This window comes from Columba livia, chromosome 2 (genome assembly GCF_036013475.1).
Source record: "Columba livia isolate bColLiv1 breed racing homer chromosome 2, bColLiv1.pat.W.v2, whole genome shotgun sequence".
NCBI lineage: Eukaryota > Metazoa > Chordata > Aves > Columbiformes > Columbidae > Columba > Columba livia.
The window spans coordinates 25,293,535-25,308,559 of record NC_088603.1 but is presented as its reverse complement, the minus strand read 5'-3'; the positions used below and the strand labels follow the sequence as shown (position 1 = coordinate 25,308,559).

Here is a 15,025-nt window from a genome sequence, read left to right as displayed (position 1 = left end):
TGCAGTTGCAAATACACTTAAAAAGATTGCTTCAAACAGTGCAAACTGTAACATATCATCAGAGTGAAGGTTTTTTTTATCCATGTTTGTGTGGCACTAAGTCAAGGTCCAGAGGAAGCAGGGACAAACTGAAATATGGGAAACTGCATTTCAACATGTTGTTGTTGGGGTTTTTTTATTTGTTCGTTTGTTTTTTATTTTTCCCCCTTTGACAAACATTCCAAACTTGGCTGGACAAAGCCCTGGACAAGCTGCTCTACCTGACCGTGCTTTGAGCAGGCAGCTGGAATAGATGATCTCCAGAGGTGGCTTCCAGCCTCAATTGCTGATGATTCTCTGATTCTAAGTTGTTAATATTTATGTTTGTCTGCACAGACAGACACATTATGATGAAATAAACTAATTTTGAGGATAATAACACATATCCAACCTATTATTCTTAATAAGTCAGACAATAATACATGAGACAAAGTTGGGAAACAGAATTACAGAGTGGTTTATGTTGGAACTTGTCTCTAACTACACAGAAGGCTGATAATGTTCTAAAATTTGCAAAGAAATGGATCTGATTTGTGTTTTCTTTACCCAATTAATAGTTTCAACAAGCCATTGAAGCTACTCACCTTCAGCTTTGCTAAGCTCCAAAGCCAACTGCTCTCTGGCTTTGGTTTCTTCATTAAGACGTTCTTGTAGTTCTTCCTGATATTTCATAAATTCTGTGGCCTCTTGTTGTTTTTTGAAGGACTCTCGAATGAGCTCTGTCTGAGTAATTTTAGCATGTTCAAGCTACCACAGGAAAAAATTACAGAAGTTAGATAAACCAAGGGTTTTCCGATAAATAACTATTCTATTATTCTTGTTTAATTAACAGTTGCTTTCCAGTGTGATGGGAAGTCTCACGTAACTTCATTGGACATTTGGTAAGTTCTTTACTGAACACACATTCACAGATCACAATAGGAAGACTGACTCAGTACACAAGTCTAAGCAAACAGGCCTTGTCATCACAGTGAACTCAATGAGCCACCTGGCTAAATCCGTGTCTTTGTTCCGGTAAATTCCTGGTTTATGAGTTTACATAAGATTCACTTTTATTTACATTGGAGTTTTGTACTAAATATGAGTAAGCCATCACGCACCATATACTTAAAATGGCTAAAACTGGCATAGAACTGGCAAAAGTTTTGATATAAACGGACACAAGTGGTCTTTCATCTCTTTTTTTCCTTAAGAAAAAAGTGACTTTTGAATATACCGAACAAGGCAGTAAGGCAATGCTTCTTCCAGCTCTGTCCACCTAACAGAATTAGTAAGGATTTTTTAATTCTTCTCTGCTTATCTGATGGGTATATATTGAATGTGTACTACTGCAGATGTAGCATAATCTCACTGTGTCACTAACCTAAACTACTGCAAAGGCAACACTGAAATGCATAAAATTGTATACTTACTGCCTAGATTAGACATAACTGAAGTGATAATTTCAAAATTAGATTTACAAAAGTAAAATAGTAAAGAAAGAACATTAATAAGTTTTGGTTACACAAAATGTTCATCTAAGGTAACAGCAAACTGGAGTCAATTACCAAGAAGATCTCCGTTTCTCAGCTGTTAACATGTACAACCTCTTTGAGGGACACAAATATAAATTGTCAGAGCTGAACCACACATGAGTTCTTAGTGTGGCTTAACAAGACAACTTATTTTGAATAAGAACAACTTCAGAAAATGAAATAACATCTTTCCTGCTCCCCTCCACTTTGCCTTTCTTTTCCTCTTTTATATTGTGGATATTGGCATATATTTGTAAGATAGAAACTGTAACAAAGCCACAGATGTTACTATAAACATACTCTTTTTCTCAGTTTCTTAAAATAAAAGCTTTCTCACTATATCCAGCTAAGTTCATGAGTATGATTGGCTTGCTTTAAAATCTCAGAAAAATGGGTTAGTAACATTTCATAGAACACTGAACACAAAATTGCCCACTTACAAATAAAATTATACTTTGAAAAGAATGTCTGAATAATTGACACATTCTCTTTTATAATACACTGAATTAAAGACTTGATTTCTTTTCTACAGCATCCCTTTCTAGATGGACATGACTCCTGTGAACTATTTATTCTGACTGGTTTGAGATATTTAGAAATCACAGAGCATTCTTACTTCATTCTTGCATTTTGAAGTGGTTAATGAAAGACCCATCTCAGATGAAAGGGAAACACATGATAGGTTTACTGTACACAGACAACCACAAAAATGGCTTGCTCAAGTGCATCAAATACTCCAACTAAAATTCAGAATAGAATTTTTTCTCCAGTTCTTTTCAGTAATAACAACTCAAGGTATTATTAAAAATATTGAAGGGCAAAACTAAAAACAAGCAGAAACATGAACATGTATTTTCAAGAACAGAAATTTCTCCATGGGATCACTGGAAGCCATTGGGAAGCTTCTGCTACTTAACATTACTAGTCAGTGCACAAAAGCTATAAAGAAACAATTTTAACTGACTGCAGCCCTCCCCAACACACATCACTGACAGTGAGAAAAATGCCATGTAAAATGTATCATTGAAGTGCTTTAAAACGAGAACTCAAATATCTATAATTCAATATATTTCTGTCTGCCAAATTTCTTTTGTTAGAAATGAACAGAGACAATTTTATAATCAAAGCTCTTCCAGTCTCCATTAATAACTGTCTAGGAAAAAAGCCTGTCAGCAGTGCATAACAACTTTAATGATAGAGACAAGTTTCTATCACTTTTCACAGCATTCTCTTCTATTTAAACTGGTTTAAAATACAATTTCTTTTAAAATGTTTATACTTACTGAGTAGGGAGGTGTAGGCAAGGAGATTTTAGAGACAACTTTTAAAATGTGCCCCCTTTTTTTTTGGCTGAAGTGAAAAATTGAAGTGTTTACAACTACAGAATTATTCTCATCCAGGTGTTCAGGGAAAGGAAAAGGACAAGGTAAAGGCACACGAGATTCAACCTCGTATGTATCTTCTTCTTGACCTTCAGTCCACAGACCATTAAAGAGATTAGATGCCCAGTAGGTGCGGTAAGAATCCATTCCAGAAAGTATCGCTGCTGCTGTCTTCTCGACTGTCACATCGGTATTGTGCACTACCTAGGCTGGTTTTAGAAATCCCTAAGAGGCATTTTCAACAGAGCACGTACATTTAACAGTCTGAAGACACAGATCAGCACTGTTGGTAACAAACCCACTCAGAATCAGCAGGGAGCCGCAGATCACATTCTCAAGCAGAGTAATTCAGGAGCAGAGTAATCCAAAATAGAGACAGGTGCAAGAAAAGTTTGTATGCTCACTCCTAAAAGTCCTTTGCAGAGAATTTTTCACATGAAAAAGCAACAGAAATCTTCCAGTAGCAGCTCAGAGGTCATTTCCAAGGCAAGGCAGCAAGAATTTTTTTTTACCTGCACAGGTACGCTGCAGCAGACAAGCAAGCTAGCAGAACAGAAACTAAAAACGATTTTCCATCTCCACTACGGCAAATGAAAGAGAAATACAGATATGTCACTATTTGCCTTCATTCTCTTTCTTGGAGTTAACTCAGCAGGAAGAACTTTCTCAAATCTGCTAGTTTAAAGGTTTCCTGTTCGTATCTCCCAGCTGAAAGAGTTCAGGGGAGTGGCCTGATTTATTTACCTATATATAACACGAGCAGGTGGAATTTGAGTTAATACACCCACTATATGCCTCGCCTGAAAAGATTCAAACTGCGCTTCAGGTCTGAAAGTTTGCGTTCAGACAGGTCTTGGCTAGTTACTTTGAAGATTTTGCCAGGTTTTTCTCACTCTTTTAAGTTTGTTTCATGAGATGGGTACATGTTTGTATGTACAACACGAGTGATTAAGAGGAAAGGTTAAAAATCTTTTCTACCTGCAATTAGTTTTAGATTATTTTTCCTACTCTGCAGTATTTTATAAAGTATTTAGTTTCTGAATATTTAAAAATAATTGTCAGGTCATCTACAAACCCTTGGTACATACAGTCACTGTATATAATCCAGTAAGCAAACAACAGACATTACAAAGCAGACAAGCTTGAATGCTTGCAAAGGACCTCTACAGAACAGCCAGAAAATATGTCAATATTTATACTTAATACTGCTGGGGGGGGGGGGGGGAATGAACGTGTAAACAGATTAACATGTTAGTAACTTAAAAAAAAACCCAGATATGATCATCAGGGATAAATCCATACTTCTGTAATTCACATTTGTGAAAAAAATGTGTGGGTATGTGTTTGAGCCAAACCATAACAGTTACTGGTATTGGCAAAGTCTCAGCTACAAAGCTAAGAAGTGAAAGCAAACTTTCCTGATCAATTGCCTAGAATATACTGATTCCTTTCATTGGTATAATGAAAGAACTGTAGAAACACCAGTCACAAAAATAAAATAATTTTGGGCTATGTATAAAACTACTGCATTTAAAGATCAGCAGCAAAATGTTCGGAAAAAGGCAGCACCAAGTAGAATAAATAATTGACAATACTTTTATAATTGCAGCATGAATTCTTAATTACTGTAAAACTTTTAAATAGTTTTTCCTTCTCTGTATCATCTTTACTTTAAATACAAGATTTCCTACAAACGCCTAACTATATATTTTAAGAACTCCATATATTGGAGTATACGTGTATCCTTTTTTGTTATTATGCAATGCTAGGTACAAAGCTGAAAAAAAAGACCTGAAAGATCCAAATATCTTATTTTTAATTTAACTCATGCTCGAACAGAAGAAAGCTGTTGCAAATAAATGCAATACAGAAACTGATTCACAAGATCCACCAGACTACTCCTACTACCCCCACCAAAGGGGAGGTTTGCTGAAATTGTATTTAAATTACTTTCAACTTTACTAAGTACGAATTAGTATATTTTTTTTTAGAAGAAAAGAATATCAACTTCATTTTTGAAGTATTTCCAAGACCAAAAAATACTTAAAAGTTTAAAGCTTTTAAAGTATTAGACAACTGAACTTTCATATTACTTTCATCATCACAGCTTTTTTCTCCCTCATTTCCAGTAGTTACGATTTACACATCTTACACCCAGAGACAAGAAAGCAATGACTTTTAAGTAATATCATTACTAGGTTCACTAATAGATGGCTCTGTAGCATGAAACAGATTGTATCCCTGAAATTTTAGTCTCAGATTAAAGAGCTGACTCTAAAGACCAAGTTATTCAATGGAGACTGACTTAAAAAGTTAGTGAGACAGAGAGTATTTACTTATATACATTCAAATTGTGATGTGCATCATCTAAAAGTAAAGCACATGTTACAAGCAGAGTGATTTGAACTGAGACAGGTACACAGCTTCCATTTCATAAACAGGGAAGCACTCCAGAGAGCAACCAACCTCCCACCAAGCAAAGTACCCAACAGCAAGCAGAAAAGAGCCCCCATACACACCTTTTCTTTTTTTTTTTTTTTAGACTATTCATCAATTTCATACCTCACAGAAACACCGCAGAGCAGGAGTGCAGCCTCCTTTTCTCATAGCAAGGCGGCTGTGTGCACACCCTGCCGTGTTTAAACCCTAGCTGGAGGAGAACTCCACCTTTTTGGCCAGTCAATTCACTAAAATGTTCATCAGGAGAACTGAGCGCAGTTGCCCTTAATCCTCCCTCTTCACAAGGGCCAGCTCAATCTGCCCTGACACCTCCTGTCTCCTCTCTGGAGCGCAGCAGAATGCACATGACCCGTATGAGCAGTGAGAGAGTGCCCTAGTTTGAGAAACACGCCCCAATTCAGGCTTCCTCTGCAGTCTAAAGTAGATTTCTAACATGGATCTAAATTCATCACTTAAGCCATGCTGGAGCAGATTTTTTGGGGGGAGACACTCAAAGTATGGCTTCAGCTTTCGAAATGAACCTACAAGTTTTATGCTTATAAAAACACACTCATGAGAAAAACAAAGAAAAAAAATAATCAAGACACAAAAATCACTATTAGATCATCTTACCTGATTTGAAGTTTCATTGATAGCTTCCAGAAGCTTTTCAACAGCCGCTTGTAGTCGAGAACTAATATTCAGAATGAGTTCTTCATTTTCAGGATCTATTTCCACTCCACTTTCTGCAAGGTGTTGGCTCAGTAGTCCTTCATCTGTTGCTCCTGACCACATGTTAATGTCATCATCTCCCATACTACCACCATGATATGAGGAACAGGACTCTGGAAGAACAACAGATACCTTTTCACACAGACTTTAAGCACTTCAAAACATGAAAAACGGTACATCTGAGTTATGATTGGAAAGACTAGTCATAAAATGATTAAAATATTTGTATTGGTCACAAAGACAGAAAGGAAATACTGCATACTGAAACTTACACAAACAAGGTACACAATGTGTTAACTAAAAACAACCAGAAGGAAGAGAGAAAAGGAGATACTAACAGGATATTAGGTGTCCTTTCAGTATGCTTTTGGGCTCTGAGGCTCAGCTTCAAACCTTTGTTACTATCAGTAACCCTTCCTATTTTCAATAACTCTCAATAATGACTTGCATGATTGTCTTTAAAATATAACCAGGTAAAAAAACCCAGCCTGTTAATCACTGTTTCCCCAATGCCCAGCTATGTTAGTGTGCATTAACACTAAATCGTTCTGTTAGTGATTCAAAAGCACAGACTCAAACGAGTAAAGGGAAAGACATGCATGTAATTCACACACACCTTCTCAGGACAAACAGACTAGATTACAGAACATCCAAATTCAGCATTATTACTAGTTAACTAAAAATTAATTAAAATGGGTAGCTGAACAAATCAAGTACAGTGCAGGGAGGGTATAACTGTCCCTCCTGACAGGCCAGCCGGCACTTGCCCGAGGGCCAAGGCAGCTTAAGGGCATCAACCAGGCTGGCCAAAAAGCAGGAGACACAAAGCTTGCGTGTGGTATTTATTAAACTGGCAGCAATTCATTGAGAAAAGAGTAAATTTGCCATATTTAGAACTCAGGGCTGTATTTAAGTGAAACAAGTGAAAGCAAACTCCTGAGATGTTTTACAATCACACTTTCAGTATGAAATAATACAGTAGTAGACTATGATAGTAGATACCTATTGTTGATATTGTGTTTTACAAATGAAGACGTGTTATGTCATTAGTCTCCTAAATTTGAAGTGTCAGAAATAAATGCCATCATGGAAAATTTTTTAAAATGACAGTTTCTTTTAATGAAATCTATTTCTGAAATACATTTAAAATAAAATAAATGTTTTAGCGTGTTTCTTTAAAGAAAAAAAAAAATAGACATCACTTTTGCCTAAGGTTTTCTCAAAAAAATCCCCCCCTTATTTTGTGGAAACAGTGGTATGACTGAACGAGGAAAGAATAGTCAATGCCTCTTTAGCAATAAAGTTGCCATACTGGGTTATCTTTGAATTTGAGTTCCTTGTTACTCCATGAATTGAGCCTGCTGAACTGGAACAGTTTGTTTAGTTACAGAAACTGAAGTGAAATTATAACAGGTCAATTTTACAAATTGCCTTTAAAAATGTAGTTAGTATTCTTGTTGGATACAATTTCTTTATACTTGTTCTTGCCATTTAACCAGACATCCAAATAACATTGGAAATGCGAGTCCTCCTGTTGATGTTGTTTGAACCTTGCAAGGAAGTCAGATTCTAGTTTTCAGGTTTGTTCTTATTTGTAACAAGTTGCAACATGACTAACCACCTGGTTTACTTACTATACTTCCATAACTGCAAACATTCTGATAATTATATTTACGCATTTACTTCATCATGGATGCAGCTGTATATATGACCCGTATACAACAAACTAATCCACAGCAATTTTAAATTAGAAAGGTTTGTTTTGTTTACTTTTATCTTATAATTGCTAAGATGTTTTAAGTGCAGATGTATTTAGTAATTTTTTTTCTTGTGCTTAAACCATTATTGTTTCATATCTCCTTTAGATATGTGGGATATAATGTTACAAACTCTTTTCACACTCCAAAGGGAAAAAACAGAAGCACACTATATGCATGAATGGAATGAATAACCAGATGAATAGACTATACATTCACATGGCGTCTTTCATCTACACAGGATTTCAAAGCACTTTCGAGTACTGTACTTTGGAACCTCAGTCACAAACTACTGCAGTGGAGTCACCCTGGCAGTGGCTGGCTGTCATTTTCTGCCAGCACACTCAATATTTGCAATAGGTTTGTATAACATAAAGGCTTTCCCATAACGTCCTAATATTCAACCCCCGTGCAGTATCAGGAAGAGGCTGTAAAATGAACAATTTCATGTTTTTTATTCAATAACTTTCTGATTTCTCACCACCCAAATTTAGGTTGGCTCTGGGTGTCTCAAAATATCAATAGTGATGCAGAAGCTTTAATATCCTCAGAGTAGAAAGGACCTTCATTTAGGATGGACACCCAGCAGCATAATTATTTCCAAATGCTGTGCCAAAGTACTGCTTAAAGACTGGGTTGAAGGAAAACATATTCCCTGCTGAGCCACCAACACACTTACTGCAGCACCTGATGCTCTCTGGAGGCCACTCATCTTAAGCACTGACCAGGTAAGACCCTGCTTAGCTTCAGAGATCTCACAAAATAAAAGCCCAAAGTACAGTAGCACAGCTATAAACAAGATAAAACAATGACATATTAGTTATTGCACAATCTAATTCTTTCTTGATGGAGTACAAATTATCTCTGTAATGTTCCTGTTTTCCTTCTCAGGGTTAACTCATAATTAATTTTCTATAACCCTTGTATTTTAGGAAGTTATTTGCTTGAGAGGTACAGTTGAACTCTGCAATAATGAGTGCATGTCAAATACAAAAATAAACATTTGCAGTCTGTTGCAAAATCATCTGAACTTCTGGTTGTCTGGAAACTTTAAGAGAAAACTTAAAAACATTGTTGCCTCCTCAGAATGTAATCTTTTAAAAGCCAGGTCCAGAACATGTCTCTTAAATTAACAGTATCGCTAATATTATTACTACTTCTTGCCAGTGACCAGAGCAGTAAAATTTGGCCTTCAACAACCAATGACAAGATTTTAAACTCCTGTTTTGCTTATGTCATTTCTTTTGTACTTTCTTTCCATTTCTTCGGGATAAATACAAAATAAAGCAATGTTAAACTATCATTCTGTTATATGAAAAATCTCAGAGTGAAACATCATATTTTATCTGAAATACAACTATAAAAATGAATAAAGAAAAAGAGAGCGTCATCTAAAGCATAACTTGGCACATGGAAAATTTACTACTCTCAAAAAAACCACAAAAAGTATCAAATGCATACAAAACCTATAATAATTCTTTTTATACTATAGGGTTGGCAACTCAAACAGAAAAATCAATAGCAAATGATCACTGTACACACCCATATTACAATTTCTGCAAAGTTGCACTTGAAAACAGTAGCTCATGTTAAATGCCTTCCTAACTGCAAAGTGAAAGTCTCCATATCTTTTTCCCCCAAAAATGGTCTAAGTACAGAACATATTAGTACAGCATCTTTCCAGAAGATTTTCCACGGTGGAAGCAAGAAATAGTAACATTGTCAAGTCTTATTAACCACCTCGGCACTTGAGTGCCTAATGCACATTTTACTAATCCTTACAATGCTGTTCAATCTCCCATCCCAACAGAACTAAGATGAAATTCTCGATCCCCCATTTTTTTTTTTAGCTGGCAAAAAATAAAAAGTAGAATATATCTGGCCCAAGTAAAAATGTCTTCTCCCTGTGTAAAGTCTATCCTTGTAACAAACAAACAAACAAACAAACAAACAACAAAACAAAACTAAAAACTAAACCACACAACAAAAGACCAACAAAGGTTCATATTGTTTCCTTTGCCACGAAGCTTGCAGTTCAGCACGTCAGATGTCATGGTCCACTAAATCTTTAAAAAGTGCTTAATTAGACAGTGCTTACTCAGAAGTTATGAGCTGCCAACTGACATTTATGAAGCAAAACAAATTTTGCATCATGGAGAACTAGTATCTCAGTTTACTCCTAGGATTCCACTGAGGAATTCAGGTTAGTGGTTACAAGCTGAAAACAGAAAAAAAATCAGTTTTATGGCAGTTCAGCATATTTACTACCTTGTTCCTGGTACACTGTTCAGAAACGAGGAGCTCAGAAAGCAGGTAAAAGGGTTAAATGTTCAAGGAATGCCATAACCCCACAGGCTCCTCCAGAGCAACCTGCATCACTCTGCCTAAGGTCCAACACCTGAGGGAGGGAACAGCAAAGCCTGCAGGTTCCCTCACAACGATTCCTGCCCCAAATCTCCAGATGTAATTAACTCACCAGATTACTGAGCACAAATGCTGTTCAGTTCCAATGCTATGTTTTACGACTGAAATTTGAACTTTACACACCCTGCTAGAAATAAAATCCTGCGTTAGCCAATAATGTAGGCAAGGTCGCAGATAAACTTCTATATGCTCTAATAAATCAGGTTGTGGTTATAAGTATGTGACCTAATGATTCAGCTTTTTGAAACGCTGAAACTCAGCAAAAACAGTAAGCTGAGTTTTGCTGATTAATAAATATGGATTACATTCAGAAGGTCAGAAAGAATTAATTCCATTCAACACACTGTTTTTTCTATTTTATTATTAGATTTTTATTAGTACAAATGTATTCCTACAAATTTCCTAAGTAATTAAAAAGGAAGATCTGTTTGGCTAAATATTAGAAAATACAATAACCTGCACAGGTTAAAATACATAAGCAGTGTGTACCTATTTCTTACCTCCAGAAAACAATGGGAAAAAAAATGTAAATGCTTATGTCCTCTCAGGCCATTCAGTGGAAGTATAGGAAATGAGTAACAACAGTCCTGTTGCTGAAAACACTAACAGAATTTGTGATCTATTTCTATTTGAAGAAGGATCAAATACTTCAGCTGATGAAACAGTATGACTGCTGCTGTGCCTGTCTGACCCCAGTGGCAGAACTACAGACAGAGCAAGGACGCTGTTGCATCATCTTGAAAGGGGAAAAAGAGAACTGTGAATACCACCTCAGAGATACACTACAAACTATACATTCACCCATTATAGCCACTGTAAGCTCAGGTCTTCTTAATTCCCCACTCTTTTCTTTGGTTTCTCCCCTTGTCATAATTACTTCTGAATGTAAGGACACATGCAAAAAAGAATCCTAGAATAAACGACTGGTATGCGGGCAGCTTGAATGCTGCTCTGTGCAGAGTGTCTTTCCAGTAACAGACACAACTGCTTTGTTACAGAATAGTGACACCTTACACGCTGCTTCAAAAAACACTGAAAGCCAACACAACAGTTAAAACAGTCAACCTTCAGCACTGGCAGAATGCAACAGAATTATCTGTTTAGGAGAGCACTTTCTCACCAGGAGACCTCACAAGAAACTAACAATAAATCCCAACTCCATGGCCTGGTGTGCATGTACACAGTTGTATTACAAAAGCAAATCATAAGTCTGTATTGCACCCAACCAAAATATCAAATAAAGGTGCTTTTTAAACTGTGCTTTTCTACATATATGCAATGCAAGTAATCCATGTTAGGAATTGTTACTGCCAATAACTAGTGATAAATACAAGTATACACATCGCTGTGCAGGAGCAAAAAGCGAATGCATGTACTGTGCATTGTACATGCCTGTGCAGAGAAAGCACGTATGAGAGTAGTGCGGTAACCATTATGTATGAGCACTCAGCACATATAGTTAGGTATTTGTTATCTGAGAAAAGGGAGCAATATTCTCACCGTATAAAAATGAGGGACAAAAGCAACAGTGTCTGTTCTCTGAATAGGTACGGCGTAAACATGAACTAGGTTCAGTGAATGCACTGGAGAACACCACAACACACAGAACTGACAACCTGTGAGCGCTGCCTTCACAACCAGAACACATTGGTATTTCTTTGGGCAACGTATGTTGTGAAAATCCCAATGGTTTTTACACACCTCAGACTATACAATGAGAACACGAAGAATACAAAGAATAATTGTAAATTGCTGGGTTTAATATAGAAAACTTATTTAAAATACAGTTTATATAGAATTTGAGACTACCTCAGAACACAAGAGAAGGTGGAGGTGAACTTTGAGCCTGGTCATTGCTCCTTTTATCATATGGCTAGAAGACTGTGTGGAAAATCGTTGCCAGTGCCTGAAGATACTTTTAACTGCTTTAACATAAGCAAACTGTCACTTCCCATCCCAAAGGAAAGTGCAAGAATACTTCCCTTTGAAAGAAGTGATTCCTTCAATTACAATCTTTAGGGTCTCCTGGACAAGTATCAAAAATGAAGGCCAGAAGCTTTCAAAACATAATTTTCCTCACAATTAAATGCAGTGTAATGTGCAGAAAACAAATGTTATGAGTTTTTTTAATGAAACGGCAGTACTAGCATAAGAGTGCTGTTAACTTGTAAAACTGAAGAACTCTTAGTCTGCAGTTGTGCACATTTCACCACAGATAACCTTTTCAGTAATCAACTAAGATGTCGCTGTGCTACAAAGTCATACATAATGTCTTAACTTGCCCAAGGCTAAGTGTGGCCTATATTATAAGCCAGAAGGAATCAATAATATTTAATAATCTGTATTTTGAATTAAAGAAGTAAAGTTCATCTTCGTTCGCCATTTGTATAACTACTTTGTAGTAGTCGCTTTCTTAAAACTGAAATGTAGTATTTGACTTCCATTTTTTTTCCTCATTCACAGTAGTTATAATTCCAGCCAAATCCAGATGTGTTTCAGGCTGAACTGATCTGTTGTACATTGTCACCCAAAAGATCCAGGATGAATGTACACAACCTAAATGGTACCTAAATGGCAATGTGACAGAGTGCCTCTTCTTGCCCAAAAGAGAAGCAGACATATACTGTCACAAGAAATTAATCACAGTCTGAGAGAGTTCTTAGACACTGGTAAGCAATGAACTACAATGTTAAAATATTCCTTTAAGCTTGTGCCAAGTAGCACTCCTCCAAACAGCTGATGGGCAAGTCTTGGAAGTGAGAAAGTTCCTGGAACTGTTTCCAAAAGGCTATTTGCATGCAATCACCCTGTCTAGGAGGCTAAAGCAACCCAAAGGCATATATACATATACTGGCAGTCCCACAGCAGCTGGCCTCTGTGACCAGTAACATCCCTAGGTATGTTAAGTGAACTAGTGCCTTTGATACTAGTTCCCATTCCCCATACATACAGAGGAAGATGTAAAGGTGCTGGAAGATATCATGAAGCTATGTTTCATTCGCTTGCTCTTTGCCTCCTTCAATGGGAACATATTTATTTTTGTATTTCTTAATAATTTTCCCACTCTCTTGCAGGCTTTCCAACAGGACCCTAGATCCGAGTTGTAACTGGCTTGGAACATGACGCAGACAACTCCTGAAATGCTGTCTCTTAAGCAGATATATGCATTCAAATGACAAGTATTTTTAAAAGGAAAAGGTTTATTTTTAATTAAAAATTTCAAAAAGAAAGTTATTTTAATATATAATAAAAGCATGCAAATGCTACCTGTTATGAAACAGAAAACCATGCAAGCAGTACCTTTTTCATACCCCACACGGACACAGGGTTTTACTGACTCTTCTGTTTCTGTGTCCCATCCAGCTGGTTTGGAAGGTTGGACTTTCCCAGTCTGATCCAGTAACCTGAGAACATGGCGACCAATTGTCTCCTCCATGGCCACAGTTGTCTTCACAACTTCTAAAAGTATCTTCATGAGCTTCTCATTAGCCTTCTGAAAAATATCCCTGCAGGACAGAAACTGATCAGTCCTTTGATCTTTCTCTGCTTTCAAAGTGTTTTTTACCCCTTATACACCCTTGCAACCAGGAAAGACTTGCAGTTGAAACAGTAAAACTAAGATTTATTTTTGAAGACCAAAACCCACAGCATATACATGAATAGAAAAGGCACATTTGTGTTAAAAGTCATTCTTTTTACAAAATATATAACAAGCAAAACTATTTATCAATATTTGTACTTTTATCTTGGTGTTTTATCTAGTTATAATTTTAAAGCAGAGGTCTACATTTGCCTGGTATTCAATACGAACTTACTCTCTTCTCAAAGTGAGGAGATCTGCACAGATCAAAAAAGTTACTAAAGAGTCAAAAGGTATTATCAGATACAACAACTATATTAATATAAACTTATTTCATATATGTACCTACAATGTGTATCAAAATACATATGTATAGATAATGTATATGATTCTTTACGTGTGCAATACGAAAGATATAGTAAAATAGGCTTTGTCTCATGCTCTATGCCATTACATTTTTAGGCTTTATAAAAAATAAGATGTTACATCTGAAGTATGTAAACTTGGAAATACAGTTACCTAGAATTAAAAATGCCATTATCATCTGTCAGAATAAAGCTTATAAATATTAATTTAACAACACTAACATGATTCTCAAATTTTTTGAAAAAATAATGTTTTCTTAAGAGTTCTAAGCACCTTTCTTTAGAAAGAAGAGCTGACGATGTTTCATCAGGCTTTCTTCCTCCATCTTCATCCTCAAAGATCTGCTCTCTAACATCGTTTTTGTTTTCATTTTCATTCTGAGTAAGTTTTTGCAGAGGGAGAGAAGACAGAAAGAACAGAAATCCTGTCATGCCGGAATCAACATATTCTTCTCAGACGCAGTAGAATACAAAATTTAAAAGCTAAAATAGTTGTGTTTTGTTAATAGAACTGCACCGAATTACAAATCAAGAAATACTCTTCCTACGTGGAAGAATTAACTAAAACAAAACAGGAAATTCAAGGCGGGGCCTATGAGAAAGAACTTTGTAAGGCTGATTAAACAGTCCTCATACGTTCTGTTGGGTGTTGCTATAGCAATATGAAAATGTGAGTTCACCTGAGTAAATAGCTACAGTAATAACCCCAACCTTCAAGCTGTTTAACTAGTTTCTGCTTACCTGAGGTAAAAAAATATGTCTGCCAGTACCATCTCTTGATTCTTAAACCTGC

The 15,025-nt window shown here is 36.3% G+C and overlaps 1 protein-coding gene across 5 annotated transcripts in view; it reads right to left on the bottom strand.

Annotated features, from left to right (window-relative positions):
* AKAP9 (A-kinase anchoring protein 9) overlaps positions 1-15,025 on the bottom strand; it is a 114,963-nt gene that overhangs the window by 39,382 nt on the left and 60,556 nt on the right. For 4 of the 5 annotated variants that reach the window (XM_065051033.1, XM_065051030.1, XM_065051031.1 and 1 more), the window contains 4 exons: positions 14,507-14,610; positions 13,588-13,793; positions 6,008-6,219; positions 624-786 (listed from right to left, as the gene is read on the bottom strand). In XM_065051033.1, the coding sequence (XP_064907105.1) occupies positions 624-786; positions 6,008-6,219; positions 13,588-13,793; positions 14,507-14,610 (685 nt within the window). Of the gene's footprint in view, positions 1-623; positions 787-2,836; positions 3,259-6,007; positions 6,220-13,587; positions 13,794-14,506; positions 14,611-15,025 lie in introns of those variants that run through there. The other variant, XM_065051034.1, reaches the window with a different exon arrangement.